Below are 16,089 nucleotides of genomic sequence, written 5' to 3'. Positions count from 1 at the left end.
ATGGAGTCAGTTGTGCTAAGGTCTGGAGGCCTAGGGCCCTGTTACAGAGCTTATTCTTTCTTATTTTCTTCCTTTTTCTTATTTTTTTTCAGAGCTAGAGACAGAACATGGGGTCTCCTATATACCCTTGTATAGTGCTATATTGGTGAACTGCAACTTTTCTTTGTATTTCATTCTTCCTTTGTCCGCTATTGTATATTGTCTATTGAAAATTTCTTTTTTTTTAAATATTTATTTATTTATTATGTATACACTGTTCTGTCTGTGTGTATGCCTGCAGGCCAGAAGAGGGTACCAGACCCCATTACAGATGGTTGTGAGCCACCATGTGGTTGCTGGGAATTGAACTCAGGACCTTTGGAAGAGCAGGCAATGCTCTTAACCTCTGAGCCATCTCTCCAGCCCTATTGAAAATTTCTATGCTACAAGTTGAATATTGGCTCAGTGGTTAAAAGCAAGCACTGGCTGCTCTTCCAAAGGACCTGGGTTCAATTTCCAGGACCCACATGGTGTTTTACAACTGTCTCTAACTCCAGTTCCAGGGGATCTGATACCTTCATACAGACACACATGCAGGCAAAACCCCAATGTACAATAAATAAATACATCTTAAAAAACCAAGTTGAATATTGAATTCCTATAATGTATAATTACCTCAATAATTTCAATAAGTTTAGAATCCCTAATAAATTAGCGTATTTATTTTATTTTTGGTTGTTTTTCTTTTTTAAATTAGCATATTTTGTATCTCACTCCAGGAGTGAGGGACCTGGCTTTTGCAGTACTAGGACTGGATTTGGTCCTTACCCATGCTACCACTGAACCACACACCTCCATTTGAAAGATTTATTTTTATTTCTTAAATTATGTATATAAAGTCTGTGTCTGTGTGTATGTGCACGTGAGTGTGAATGTCTGTGGAGTCCTGCAAGGGCATTAGATCCCTTGGAGCTGGAGTTACAGGCAGTTGTGAGCTGCTGGGTATGGATTCAGGGAATCGAACTTGGGTCCTTTACAAGGCAGCACACACTTTTAGCCTCCAAGCCCTCTGCCCAGCCCCTCCGCACCACCTTTCTTGAAACAGGATCTCACTATATAACCCAGGCTGGTCTTGAAATTGCAGTTGATCCTTTTATATAGATTTCTGAGTATCTGAGATTATCTGATTTTTTTTCTCTCTTTTCTTCCTGTTCCTTGGAATTCGATCTTGCTAGGCAGCTCTGGCTGAAACTTGCTATGTAAAATGTGCTAGCCTCTAATAGAGATCCTCTTGCCACTGCCTTCAGAGAGCTGGGATTACAGGCATGTGCCACTACACCCATCAAGAAAGGAATTCTTAAACAAGGAATAAAAAAAGAGATTTTAAAAAACTTTATTTTATTACATGATGAACCTCAATTTGAAGTTATATTGTTTACACATATAATGAAGAAAAAATACCTGAATATATAAGTAATATATACTAAAATCAACAAGAAAACATAACCCAATAGGAAAATGAGTCAGTAATAAGAGTGTACAACACACAGAGGAGATTGAAATAAACAATAAACCAATACAAGATTGATTAACCAGAAGCAGGGCAGGGTGCCACATTCCTGTAGTTCCCGCCACTCAAGCGCTGAGGCAGGAAGGCAAATGAGCTTAGGGTTTCAGGGCTAGATCAGGCAATAAATAGTACAAGAGTCAATTTGTCTGTTTGTGTATGTGTTTTGGTGTTTTATCTGCATTTATGTCTATGCACCGTTTGTAAGCCTTGTGCCCATGGAGGCCAGAAAAATGGCATTAGATCCCCTGTAACTCCAGCTCCAGATGGTTGTGAGCTCCATGTGGGTGTTGGGAAACAGACCTGGGACCTCTACAAGAGCATCTACTCTTGACCACTGAGCATCTATCTCTCCAGCCTCATTATTTTTTAAATTTTGAGACAGGGTTTCATGTAGCCCAGGCTAGCTTCCAACCTAACATGTAGTGGAAGATGACCTTGAACTTCTGACCCTACGTCTACCTCTGGAATCCTGGGATAAGAGGCATTCACCATGTTGTTAAATTCTTTCCCAGGAGAGGTAATCAACATTTATACCTTTTCCTAAGGTCCCAACAACAAATGGAGGCATGATCCCACCAAATTCGCTCTGGGAAACATTAAATTTATTGGACTTCCTTACAGAGTAAGGTTGGGGGTTAGTTACAAGGGATGTATTCCTCCTCCAGTAGGCTGCACCTGAAAATCTTTAGAACAGATGAGGGTCAGGGTCATCCTGTAACTACATATAGAGAGCCTCCTCCCTTAGTCTTCCCAGGCCTATATACTCTTGTCCTTCCCAGAGGCCACATGCAATTAGGGCATAGTTGCATATAACAGGCGGGTATGCTCAAGGGAGGTTCTCATGACCTTACCCACCCCTCCACAGAGGATGTAAACACAAGCCCAGTTGGGATAATTGTTTTCAAGATTGTGGTTGCTTGGCTTGGAGGCGAGTCACTCAGGACACCACCACACCCAGCTTCCTTGTGTTGGATACTGAACTTGGGGTTGTATGTTAGGTAAATGCTATACCAACTGAGCTATATCTGCAACCCTTAGGGCCCAATAATTTTATAAAAGAATTAAAAGTAAAAAAATCATCACAGAATCTGAATCTCTCTGAGTTAGGCCCCACAGCGATCAACATCCTAGTCTCTAGTGGCTTCAACAATGACTAACTGGAGTTGACATATAAATATAGCCCACAGCACCTGCAGATTCAACCTGAATCAGAATGATTCAGAACAAAAATGGCATGTGTATCGAGCTTATGCAGATTTTAAATCATTATTTTTAGACATTTGTTTATTTTATATTCTTTTGCATTGGCATTTTGCTTTTTTGCCCAGGCTGGCCTTGAACTCCTGAGCTCAGTGACCACCCTGGTTTAGTCTTCTGAGCGCTGGTCATGTGCTACCATGTTATTTTATATGGGAGATTTGTGAATCCAAAGATTTTGTGTCTGACGTCATATCCTTGAACTAATCACACATGTACACCCCCTCCCTCCAAACTCCAGCTCCCTCTCCTTTCTGGTTCCCACACCATTTCCCAGAGAGTCTCTCCTGGATTTAAGTCCTAATTGTTTTCAAGAGTAACTGGTTTGATATTATATCGAGAGCTACTGAGTACCAGCCTTAGCACTCTCTGAACTTCTACGAAAAACGAAGACTGGCTTGGGAACAGGATCTGAGGGGTAAAACAAACTGACTGACTCAGGCATGTTTTACCTGTATGTTTCTTTATTCTTTGGGGGAAGATTAAAGAAAGGAGGAAAAGAAGCAGCAGCATAGGGGCATAAGGGCAAAGGTAAGAAAAAAAGAGGTGATCTCCACAAAGCTTTCAGTTTATATAACCATACAGACAAGTTAACAATCCCACAGGTGGTAACAATAGTATCAAACATGCATTTTCAGAGTCACAAGAAACCTGTGGATCTGGCAAGGAGATGCCTTCTGTCTCAGAGGGGTCGTGGCTGTAAAGTTCCCCTGTGGCTGGGAACACAGCATTGGTAGCTATACTAACCTGTGGGCTTGATTTGCATTAGCATCTAGCTGGTTGGGTTAAAAGGAATCTCTTCTGGGGAGTTTGCTTTTTGACTCCAGCAGGGTGCCCAGGTGAGAATCCTTCTCTCTGAAGCTAGTTTTAGGGACTCAAGCCTTTTTCCTGTATAAACAATTTCCTGGGCTATGATCTGATGTGGGAAGCCTTCTGTATGTGTTGCTTTTATTGGTTAATGAATAAAGAAGCTGCTTTGGCCTTTGATAGGGCTGAATAGAGTTAGGCGGGAAAACTAAATTGAATGTTGGGAGAAAGTAGGTAGAGTCAGTGAGACGCCATGTACCCTCTGAAGGAGACAGACGTGCCCCAAGAACTTTACTGGTAAACCATGACACTGGTGATAAAATATAAAATAGAAATGGGTTAATTTAAGATATAAGAGCTAGCTAACAATACACCTAAGCTATTGGGCAAGCAGTGTTTTAAATAATATAGTTCCTGTGTGATTATTTCGGGTCTGAGCGGCTGGGAACAAATGAGCAGCCTCTCACTACAATGATCCTTGTTAGTTGTGAAAGACCCCCCCATACTTGAAAGACCCCCGTGCCCACGTACTATGTTAAACTCTGCTGAAATTTAGCTTCACCCCCCCCCCAGCTGGTGCTAAAACTGGATATCTGTGGGTTGCAGACTCACTGACTAGGCTAAGGAGAGGGAATACTCCACCTCCCAAGGCATTCTATCTAAACTGTCAACTTGCTGCAGGGTGTTTTATCTGTCTTTATGGTTTTTCGGGGAAATTCAAGAATAGACATGGGGCCATTCCCAGGGTGAGCTAAGCCCGCCAATTTGAGAATCAATGAAACGCTTGTTGCTATGCAGACTTTTATGTAACTCCTAAATACCTATAAATACATGATGTGCCCTCAGACCGGCATGCTCAGTAACTTGGTTGCTGTGGCATCCGCAGGTGCCTGTGTAGCCAATAAACTGCCTCGTGCTTTTGCATCCAGTGGATTGGATTGGTTCTGGTTCTTGGGTGGAGGACTCCTCGATAGACACCTCCCTCCGAGGTTCTTTCAGTTGAAACCAGGTAAAGGTAATACAGAATATTAATACCTGTTAAGTCAGAGCAGAAGAGCAGAAGATTACACCTTCCTGAGTCTGCTGTTAGAGCAGACATACTACCTCCTGTATGAGGCTCCTTTCTTATTAGTGACCACTGTCAATAAAGAAAGTCTGTGGGGGACTATTTTTATGTAGATTTTGGCTGTGAGAACAAGGGCTTGACTGTATCCTTTTCACATCAAGGCTTCATGATGTTGGGGGGCGGTATCGGGTTGCCCTACAGAAAAAGTCAGGTTTATACACTGCTGGGATACTACAGAAGGGAGAAAATGCCATGATTTCACAACATTTCACAGAACGGATAGTGACTTATGCAAAGGACAAGTGTGACCGTAGCTCTGAAAAAGATGGGTTCTCCGGGTGGAGTGTATGTATACACTCCCTGTGGATAGTCCAATGGATCTGCCAGCTGTGTAATACTTGTGGGCTCACGACATTGTGCCTTTCCCTCCCATCTCATTTCCTTATCACACTAACTGCTCCCTGGAGTCACACACAGTGCATGCTGTACTTGAATCCTTGTCTCTGGACTCCTTTCTGGGAGACCTTATACTAATATCAAAGCTACCTGGCTTCTATGCCAGCATGAGTAAAATCTGAACCCTGATGACTGTGAGAACTTCTCAGAAGAGAAAAAAGTGCATACAAAGACAGACCAGTTCACTGGCACATATTTCAAAGCTGCCCAAGCCTACACTCTGCTTATAGACCTTCCAGATGTCTCTTCTTTCAGCCCTCATTGAACCTTGTTTACAGTTGGCACTTTCAGCCTTTTAATTTTACTTTTTTGAGATTGTAATGCAATTATATCATCTACCCCTTCCCTTTCCTCCCTCCAAACACCTTCACTTGCCTGGGTTCATAGCTGAATTCTATCCAATCCCTAGCCTTCTCCTCCTTCCCCAGGGTCTCCCTGTGTAGCCCTGGCTGACCTTGAATTTTTTATGTTGATCACAGAGGTCTGCCTTTTTCTGCCTCCTGAGTGGTGGGATTAAATGCCTGCACTACTACATTCTTGGGACACGGCATTGCGGTAAGAGTAGGAGTGGAGGACAATGGTGACCCCCTGGTTGGGAAACTAGATGCTATTCAAGGAGTGCCAAGTGTGTAGCTGGGCTGGAAAGTAGGGTTTGCTCCAGGGAGCTGCTGCATAACCCACAGGGAACCTGCTGGATAGCAACAACATTTGCATAGGGAACCCTAGGAGAAACAGGGCTATAAACAAGATTATGATTTCAGGAACATGGCCTGGGCCCTGTGAAGGGCATGTGGGCATGCAAGACCACTGCTAATCTGCACAGCTTCCCAACCACGGTGCTCCTACCTTCACTGTAGCCTAAGGTGCACAGCTCTTTAACTTTTAAAGGGAATGCTAAAGAATTTACAGACTGTTTTTTTTTTTGAAAAAGCACAATATTTAGATAGATAGCTAGCTGTAACTTGGATCATGTGATCTTTTCAAGCTTCTGTTTCTGTAGTTGATCCTAATGTCAAGGCTGAGAAGTGATTCCAGCTTTTATTCCTGACCAACTTGCTTGAGTTTTCAATTCTCTTCTTATATAATAAGATAGAAACCATTGGCGGGCTATATTGGTCACATACCACATAATAGGCATACCTATCATATATACTACAGTGAACCCACAGATCTTATCGCCTCAGTGATGGTGTTGCATTTCTGTTGGTTAAGTACTGTCCATGATGTGATAGAATCACATTAACAGCATATTTCTCAGAACATAGCCTGTAGTTAAGCAACAAAGCCTGTAGCATCAACTCCTCTTTCTTTCATTAGGGATAGGAAGACTTATTTGTGCTTACTAGGAAGAAATCCAGTGCCTTCCTCTTGAGCCTCTCTCTTTTCTACTGAATTGCCCAAGAAACCTGACACCTATTCCATTTGCTTCCTTCCTCTTCTTTCTTCGTCTTTCATCTTTTCTTTTCTTCTTCCCCTCCTCCTCCTCCTTCTTCTTTGCTTTAGACATATGCACATCTCACCCAAGTAGAATTCAGGTTCATCTTGAGCATAAACTTCATTTTAAGAAGAGCCTTATTTTCTCTTTGCTTCTGAAAACCTCTCTGAGAACCAGGAAGGCCTCCACAGGTGTTGGGAGCACAACACAAAGGTCCTTGCTCCACAGATCTTCAGAGAAACCAGGATTTCCAGTGGGAAAGATGTGGTAAAAACCTGTTCTTCCATCCAGGAATCTGGGAACTGGAAGAGATTAATAGCCTGGTGATCTGTGTTATCTGTTAGGCCAGGCCATACCAAACTTTACAACTAGGACCGGAGATGGCTTACAGCCCAAATGACCTCTACCAATCTGCATGACTAGAACCAGGTCAGTGCTTTCCCTAGGCCCTTAAGCTGGCACAGGTAGCCTATCTCTAGAAGCCAGCTTCTTGAAGGAAATGACATGTACTCTGAGTTGAGTTTTGATGTAATTATGCCTCTTTGTGCACCAGGGATTTGTATTACACCAGGAAACATTTTTTCCAAATTATACTGTGTTTAAATTTGTTGGGAATAAACTGCCTGCCATCAGACTCCCTGAAGTCTTTTTTTTTTTTTTTTTGGTTTTTCGAGACAGGGTTTCTCTGCAGCTTTTTTTAGAGCCTGTCCTGGAACTAGCTCTTGTAGACCAGGCTGGCCTCGAACTCACAGAGTTCCGCCTGCCTCTGCCTCCCGAGTGCTGGGATTAAAGGCGTGCGCCACCACCGCCCGGCCTCCCTGAAGTCTTGATCCAATTCGATGAAGCCAATCTGAGCTGAGTTTTCATTCTCATCTCTCCAGAGTTCACTTCCCTGCCTGGACATCCACAGGGAACCAAGATGATGGAAAAACTAGGCACTTCTGATATTATGTTCTACTTTACAGACACACTTAGAAAAACTCTCTCTTTTAACAATATTGCTGTTTTGTGATATCTATTCTATATGCAGGAAAAGCCTCTTGTTCTCTGTTGTAGAAATTTGGAGGAGGGGCACGAGTCCAGCTCATCCAATAGAAAGTTCAACCCTAGGTTTGGGCTGTACCTTGATGGCAGAGTGACTGTGCAGCACACTCAAGGTCCTGGGTTTGGCCCCTGGCACCACAAAACAAAGGACTACAGAGAGGAGGAAATTTCAAGTCCTCTGACTTTCAACTGATGGATCTCAAAACCTGGTGAATCCTTGAGAATATCTAAAGGTCATTTCCTGTACTTATAGGGCTTACTTGTGGAGTCCAGAGGGAACTCTGCCAACAGCTCAGAGACTGACCCTATGTTTGCAGATCAAGGTATTCTGAAAATGTGTCTTTAGAGTCTGCTAAGGACTAAGCTGAGACCTTACATCTATAAATCGACTCATTCCTCACATGGGATACCCAGTGGAGCTTCCAACAGAGACTCATTACTATCTAGAGCCTTCCCAGTGTGCATTTTCTAAACTTTCAGGATCAGCCTCTTTCAGAGGTCGCACAGGACCTGCTGGTTAGCTGTTGGGTGAAATCATGACATTTACAGTCAGAGAACCAGCTAACCCTCACATAAACTAAAATACAAGGTGACGTTTGGAATACCAAAATATACTGATGTTTTAAATAGTGCCTAAAGAGGTCTGGTGACGCTTGGGAAAAGTCAGGTTGCCAATCAGATAGCTCTTAATAGGGCAACAATTAAGCCTTGCTTCACTGTAGGTGTTGGTACACAGTAGACATACAACAACTATATTATTAGCACTCCGATCAAATTTTCTTATATAGTTCCTTCTTATTGTTAGTGTTGCCTGCTTAATGAGATAGGGGCAGGGTGTCCCTCCATTACTTCAAAGTAGATTTAACTCTGGTACAATTCACATTTCAAGGTTCTCCTCAAAATCAGGCTGAAGTTCAGCTCCAATAAGAAAGACCACAACTTTGCTTGGCTTACCTTTCCTGATTTTTCACTGTGTTTCTTATGATCATATTCTCCTAATAAATCATTTCTTCAAATGATGTTTTAGGCTCCAGTTTTAGAGGAATTAACTCTCTTAGTCCATTTTCTGTTGTTATTAACAATATCTGGCTGGGCACTGGTGGCACATGCCTTTAATCCCAGCACTTGGGAGGCAGGGACAGGTGGATCTCTGTGAGTTCAAGGCCAGCCAAGGCTAAACAGAAAAATCTTGTCTCGACCCCCCCCCAAAAAAAAACCCAAAAAGCAAATAAACAATAAAACCCAAAACAAAACACAGTATCTGAAGTTGGAAAATGATAAGGAAAAGGTTGATTATGATGTACTAAGAGCCTTGTGTGTCAACTTACAGCAGAAAGAAGCAGGCAAGGGAGTATATACAGAGAGAAACAAGAGAAACCCAAGGTAGCTGAACTCACTGTACAATAACCTGGTTTCCTGGAAACTAATCCAGTGTCAGGAGAGTAAGAACCCAGGTGGCAGAGGCATTAATTAACCCATCTGTGTAAGCACTGCTCATAGGTCATGTGGTGGTTTGAATGAGAATGGGCCCTGTCTTAGTTACTGTTCCACTGCTGTGTAAAAACCTCATGACCAAGGCAGCTTATAGAAGCAAGCATTTAATTGGGGCTTAATTACAGTTTCAGAGGGTGAATCCGTGATCATCATGGCAGGAAGTGTGGTGGCAGGCAGGCAGACGTGGTATTGGAGCAGAAGCTAAGCGTTTACATCCTGGTCCACAGGCAGAAGCTGAGAGAGGAGGCAGAGAGAGCATGAGACCGGGCCTGGCATGGGCTTTTGGAACTTCAGAGTCCAGCATTCCAGCGACACACATCATCCAACACCTTCTAACCCTTCCAAACAACCTTACCTAGGATACCGCAGGGGATGGTGGTGGGAAGAGGAGGCAAATAAACGTGAAGACTAGAACCCAGTGCTCGCCCAGTGCTCGAGTGTTTGGAGCTGGAGCGAGGCTGCTGTGTGCTTCAGCTCCACCAGAGGGGGAAGGTCAAGACCTGAGCCTGACACTGGGGCAGGTCTGAGAAGATGTTCTTAGAATCCTGTACCCTCAGGATAATCAGAAAGCTCCCATAGGTGCATTTGAGGTTTTCTTTTCTTCCCAGAAACAGATGTCCAAACTCTGAACTATCTGCACAGGTATATTCTGCACAGTCCAAGAGTTATGAGGCAAAGTTCTGATTAACCTCCCTAAAGCAGGCTTGAAATAGCAATGGGTTTATCACTGGATTAGGCGTAGTAGGAGAGATTTGTCCCTATTTTATCCATCTATGTAACTATCTATCCTGCTCTGTAGACCAGGCTGGCCTTGAACTCACAGAGATATATCTGGGATTAAAGGCATGAACCACCACTGCCTGGCCAGATTTGTTCCTATTTTAGGTAATGTAGGCACGATGAATAATCTTGTCAACTGGACTGCATCTGGAATTAACTAGAACTTTTTTGTTGTTGTTGTTAAAGACAGGGGGTTTCTCTGTGTAGCCCTTATTGTCCAGGAACTCACTCTTTAGACCATGCTGGATTTACACTCACAGAGATCCATCTGCCTTTGCCTCCCTAGTGCTGGGATTAAAGGTATGTGCCACCACCACCCAGCTGTGAAGAATTGTCTTAATCAGATTATCGGAAGCAAAAAGGCTCACCCTAAATCTGGGCAGTGCCTCTCATGGCAGCTGAGGTAACAGGACACAGAAGAGGGAAACTTTGCTTTTGCCTGCTTGCCCTTACTTTTGGCAGCGAGTTCATCTACCCTGTTCCTGAGGCATCAACTCACCAATATTAGAACCGGCTTCTTTAGAATTCCAGTGTAGACTGAAGACCAGCAGCTCTCAAAGAATCCTCTAGGACCCCAGCGCCAGATTGGGACTGCTGAGTCCAGGCTTGTGGATCGAAAAACTACCAGACTTTCATCTTCTCTAGTGTGAGACAACCACTATTGAATTCTAGGACTGCATCCTGTAAGCCAACCTAATATGTAATATAATATAACGTGTACATATATATTCATTCTATCCGTTCTGTTCCTTTAGAGACCCCTGACTAATACAGATGGCCAAAACAGCCCAGATGGCTTCTTCAAGCAATGACTGACCTTCCAGTTAGGAAGGGCTCACAAGGTTCAAATGCCTGGGGCATTTCCTCTCCATGTGTCCTCTTCCTGAATCTTTCCCAGCTGGAAGAGCAGGAGCATCTCCAGAAAACAAAAAAACAAAACCCCAACCAAACAACAGAAAGTTAAAGTCAGAGCTGGAACTGACCCATTATCTCTTCACTACATTCTTCTGCTGGCGCAGTGAAGTCAAGGGTCCAGTGTGGATTCCAGGGTAGAGGACCACACAAGGTTATACTGTTGGGAGAAGAGGGGGAGGCACTGAAGTTAGGAAGAAGGGGTCTCTCTGGAGCTGATGTGCAAGCTGACAGTGCTCCACGTAATTCTGGGCTGTTCTTTCTTCAGGTCGTGGGGTACAAGACAACCTCACACTTCTCCCCTGCCATTTAAGGTGTACATAGGTCTGGTAGGGGAGGCCTGGATGTGTGTGCATTCCATTTGTTACACAGTTATTCAAATGCCAGGTTCTTAACACACGTGCCATTTCGTTATCCCTATTTTAGAAACTCGGATGCAGTACTACTTCTGCAGGGTCGCAGCTAGCGACCATTAGGCAGCCCTTTCGGTCCTGTCTCTCACCAAGATGTTGGGGCAACCGGCTGATGGGCGGGAGGCATCCCAAGGGTAACACTTACCGCAGTCACCTTGTGTAGCAGAGCCAGGCAGCCGCCGTAGGGAGGCACTGGCTATCTTGTGGTGTGGCGCGACGTGAAAAGAAAAGGGCCTCTGTCACCCTAGAGGCGTTCAGCCGCGCCAAGACCCTGGGACTGAGTCAGATCTGACACCTCGCAAGCCCGAGGACCACGGCACTGGCCCCGCCCACCGCGCACGCCAGCTCCGCCCCCGCCCGCGGCGTAGCCCGAGCCCCGCCCTGGGTATGGACTGGCCGGGCCACCGTCGCTCGGCCCCGCCCAGCACGGCCAGGCGAAGCAGAGCCGGCGTGCGGGGTGTGTATGTGTTCGCTGGGCGCCGGCTCAGCCCCAGGAAGATGGTGGCGGCGGCGGCGGCGGCGGCGGCGACTGAGGCGCTGCTGAAGGGGAGCACGGAGGCGACAGCAGCGCCCGCGGGCAGGAAGGTCGGGCAGTACCGACTCTGCGCCGCGTCTGGGGCCTGGAGGCCGGGGCCGCGCGCCGGGTTGTGTCTCCCGTGGGTGCTGTCGCGGGCGCTGCCCCCGCCGCTGCTGCTGCCACTGCTCTTTTCGCTACTGCTGCTGCCGCTGCCCCGGGAGGCCGAGGCCGCGGCGGTGGCGGCGGCGGTGTCAGGCTCGGCCGTAGCCGAGGCCAAGGAATGTGACCGGCCGTGTGTCAACGGCGGCCGCTGCAACCCTGGCACCGGGCAGTGCGTCTGCCCCGCGGGCTGGGTGGGCGAGCAATGCCAGCACTGCGGGGGCCGCTTCAGGTGAGTGCGGGGGGGGGGGTGGGTGTGAGGGTGAGGGGTGCAGGCCCAGCCCGACGTTCCAGGCCCAAGGCAGGTTCGGGGCATGAACTCGGTAGGATAGGGATTGCCCCACTGCGTTTGATGGTCGCTTGCCTCTTGGGAGGAACGTTCATTTGTCGCCTTGGGGTCCTACTGTGGTGGAAGACTGAGAAGGAATGGGAACACTCTGGAGGCATTTGTTGCTGCTGTGGGTCCTGAAGACTATAAAAGCCGGCCCTGAAAACTAGTCTATTTAGGATAAACGAGGTATCAAGGAAAAGATGAGCAAGCCAGTTCTTCAGTACTACCTTTGATCATCCCAAGAGATTGGAGATGTAAGTACCTAGAAACACAGTAGTGGAAGTGACATGTTGGGTGGAAACAGGATAGGGCTGGATTGGGAGATTTTAGGATAGACGTACCAGTGTTTGACGTTCAAAGGGAAGTGAAGAAACTAGTTTTTGGGTCCTCACTGTTGGTGGCATATTAGAACGGGCTGTCCAGAGAGGAGATTTCTGTTAGCTCAGGGTTCCCCTTAACATACACTTACGAGTTGGCCTGGCAGAACCTCTTGGAGAGATCACTTATTAATTAATTAGCATTTATCTCTTACTTGCTTCTGTTGTGACAGGATTTCTTGATAATACACACAAGTAGGTAGATTAGCCAGAGTTTGATGTGGTTCACAAGAAGTTAGGAATACAGCAAGGGAAGTTTATGTACACAGAATCCCAAGTTAGAAGAACTAGAGTCATATGTATCTTTGGCAGGTATTTGTTGACTCTGTTCTCTATCTGACATGGGAGAGCGAGGAAATGTGAACATTGACAAATAGGGCTCTTGCTCCCATTGATCGTATGTTCTACAGAAGGGTGACAGGCAGTTGACAAGAAGATAGGCAGAAGAGATGAGCGAGATAATTTTAGACAGTAGCTATCAACAGAATACAAGCAGGTGGTCTTAACAGGATTCCGACCAGCTGGTGAAGTTAGAAACCACTCATGTGAGTGTTGTCTGGTCTGAGACCTGAAAGGGGTACAGGAGCACCTCTGGAAACAAAGGGGCAGAGAGGGTGTGGCTTGCTAGGAGTAAGTAGAGAAGGTTTGGAGGAGGAAGTGACTTTGAACTTGGGCATCTGAGGTTCAGTAGGATTTGCAAATGTGCAACTGGGGAAAATAATCCAGATAGAAAGAAAGGTGCAGACAAAGTGGTGTAGGCCAGAGAGTGGAGTTTTGCCAGCGCCCCTGCAGAAGACAGTTGTGAGGGAGAAGTTTGGAATGTTAAGTTGTTGGTTGACAATGTCAGGTCTGCTAGGGGACTCAGAGAACAGTGACAAGATGACCTCTTAAGTAAGTGCTTCTCTTTTAGCCTGTGAGATACAATGATAAACAAGACAGATCTTATTTTGTTCTTGCAGAACTTATCTTTTAGTGTGGGAATAAAAATACCATAATGGAGCTGGAGAGATGGCTCAGTGGTTAAGAGTGCTTATTGCTCTTGCAGAGGATCTGGATTTGATTCCCAGCACCCACATGGTGGCTTATGCCGTTTGTAACTCTAGTTTCAGGGAATCGTACACCTTCTTCTGACCTCCAAGGACACCAGGCACACATGCAGGCAAAACACTTATACACAAAATAAAAATAAATAAATCTTTTTTCCCCTCACTGAGACAGGGTTTCTCTGTGTAGCCATGGCTGTCTTGGAACCAGCTCTGTAGACCAGGCTAACCTTGAAGTCTAGATCCACCTTCCTCCGCCTCCTGAGCTTTGGGATTAAAGACATGCGCCACCACTGCCTGGCTGAAATAAATCATTCTTAAAAGTTCTTTAACTGTATTTTAAGTCCAGTTATCAATCTGTTGTAATTTTACATGAGTGTGGAGGTGAACGATAGCAACAGAAGCTAACTTGTTTCAAAGCGAGACTAAAATTCATCTTTCTGTTGAGATGTTTCTGAGGGCTGATGTTGAAAAGCCAAGATGGGGAATGAATGGTATCATGACAGATTAGAGTGACTGGAGACCAGAGAGGTCTGTGCCATATCAAGTAGAGGTAGGAAGTGGATTTAGAATTTTGAACATTCACCCGAGAGTGATGGAATGCAACAGGAATGCAATCAATAATTATAGAGTTATTGATTGGAGCCAGAACAGTATTAGCCTTGAAGGCAAGACAGCTTTAGTGCTTCCAAGGTCAATGGATGGAGGGATCTTCAAATTCTCAAAATCTGGATACTCTGTTAGGTACCGAGTGGACTCATCTGTATTGTTTGGAGTAGATGGGTTTACACTGGGCGTGAAAAGTCACGAGCAGCTGATAGAGACTGTTGGTGTAGGTCAGAGGCAGTGGTTTTGGAGATGTGGTAGATATTGTGTGGTGTTGGAGTGATAAAATGATTAGGTCTTTGTTTTAGACTGGTTTGTTCTTAGAAGAGAGAGTGATGGTAGAGAGAGAGGAAAATAGTAGATCTTATTTTGTGCGGTTGAGTGATACCACTTACAAGACACAGGGCCACAGGAAGGCTGAGATAAGCCTAGTTTTATACACATCGAGTTTGGGGTGCTTTCCAGCCCTGTACTTGGCATAGAAGTGTTGGTCGGGGTCATCTACCTGTAAAAGGGATTGGCAGGGAGAGCAAAGGCTTGAATGTTCACATGAACAGTTCAGAGATGAGCCTAAACAGAGGGCAGGCACTCCGGGTAATGCCTCAGGTACTCTGAGGTGTGAGTGACTGTTGCAGACATTCCCTTTGAGCTTGTTCTAATTGCTGTCAGTGCGCTTTGCTGGGCAAACAATTATGACTGCCTCTGACAATACCATTCTATTAAATGGCTTCTGGAGGTTTTAAAAGAATGAAAAGTCAAGAGTGGTGACACACCTGTAAACCCAGAACTTTGGCAGCAGAAGCAGAAAGATCAGAAATTCAAAGTCAGCCTGGGCTATCTGGGCTACAATAGCAAGTCTGAGGTCAGTCTGGCCTTTATGAATCTGATTAAAAAAAAAATAGGGCTAGAGAGTTGCCTCAGTGGTTGGAAGTCCTGACTGATGACCTCTTCTTACCTCCATGGGTACTAGGCAATGCCTGGTGCACAGTACACATAAAATAAATCTAAAACTACTTTTAAAATCCTATGCGTATATATTTTCTGACAGAGTCATCTGTCTCACACCTATAATCACAGCTCTTGGGAGCGAGAGGCAGGAGGAACAGTTCAGGGCCAGCTTCAGCTACATAGCAGTTTAAGAGTAACATGGGGTTACTTGAGATTCTCTCAGAAATTAAAAATAAATAGATACTCATAAAGGAGGAGGAAGTTACAGTCTTTTAGTTGAATGATTCATCTTTGAGGATGGGTAAAGAGTTAAATGTTGCTTTTGATTACAGTAATATGTATCCTGGTTTAACTTACCTCTTCCTTCCTTCTGTCCTTCGTTCCTTCCTTCTGTGGATACGTTTTTGACTTGATTCTGATTTTCAGTGTAGTGCTGGGTCTTGAATCAAGAGCCTCATGTGGGCTGGGTAAACACTTTACTACTGAGCTACATTCCCACTACTCCCATTCTGGTTTAGAATGGAATCAAGTCAAGGTGTCTGTTTTAATTTTTTGGGCTAGCGGACATGTGCGCATGCTCAGTTTACACAAGAAGATTCCTGTGTGGAGGTCAGAAGGTAGCTTAGGTTCTGGGGATTGCTCTCAAGCTGTAAGGCTTGTGTTACAAGTGCCTTATCCGCTGAACCATCCTGCTGGCCCAGGTTTTAAGACTTATTTATGTAACTCCTGTGTTAGAAGACTGTGTAGGTCTTTTTTGTTACTTGAAAGAAATGTAGACTAATGAAGTATTAAATTTTACTAATGTTATTGCCAAGTTAAAGAATTTATTGGCAATTATTTTGTGTCAGTGTATACTGTAACAGTAGTGATGGTCACAGCAACATCCCCCCCATTG

At 45.0% G+C, this 16,089-nt stretch overlaps 1 protein-coding gene and 1 long non-coding RNA gene across 3 annotated transcripts in view; one reads left to right on the top strand and one right to left on the bottom strand.

Moving 5' to 3' along the window:
• Positions 1-1,458: 1,458 nt before the first annotated feature.
• Positions 1,459-11,516, bottom strand: LOC119815833. Its single transcript, XR_005285582.1, has 3 exons — positions 11,359-11,516; positions 6,479-6,872; positions 1,459-4,648 (listed from the first exon to the last, which is right to left on the bottom strand). It is a non-coding gene; the product is annotated as an uncharacterized LOC119815833 (long non-coding RNA).
• Positions 11,517-11,676: 160 nt separating this feature from the next.
• The window catches only part of Atrn (attractin), a 142,936-nt gene continuing 138,523 nt past the window's right edge, over positions 11,677-16,089 (top strand). The window contains exon 1 of one of the 2 annotated variants that reach the window (XM_038329374.2): positions 11,677-12,121. In XM_038329374.2, coding sequence (XP_038185302.1) covers positions 11,712-12,121 — 410 coding nt within the window. In that variant the 5' untranslated portion in view covers positions 11,677-11,711. The remainder of the gene's footprint in view (positions 12,122-16,089) is intronic. The other variant, XM_038329375.2, reaches the window with a different exon arrangement.

The sequence above is a fragment of the Arvicola amphibius genome, chromosome 5 (assembly GCF_903992535.2).
Source record: "Arvicola amphibius chromosome 5, mArvAmp1.2, whole genome shotgun sequence".
Taxonomy (NCBI): Eukaryota; Metazoa; Chordata; class Mammalia; order Rodentia; family Cricetidae; genus Arvicola; species Arvicola amphibius.
The sequence above is the reverse complement of the archived record's forward strand: the minus strand, read 5'-3'. Positions and strand labels throughout refer to the sequence as shown.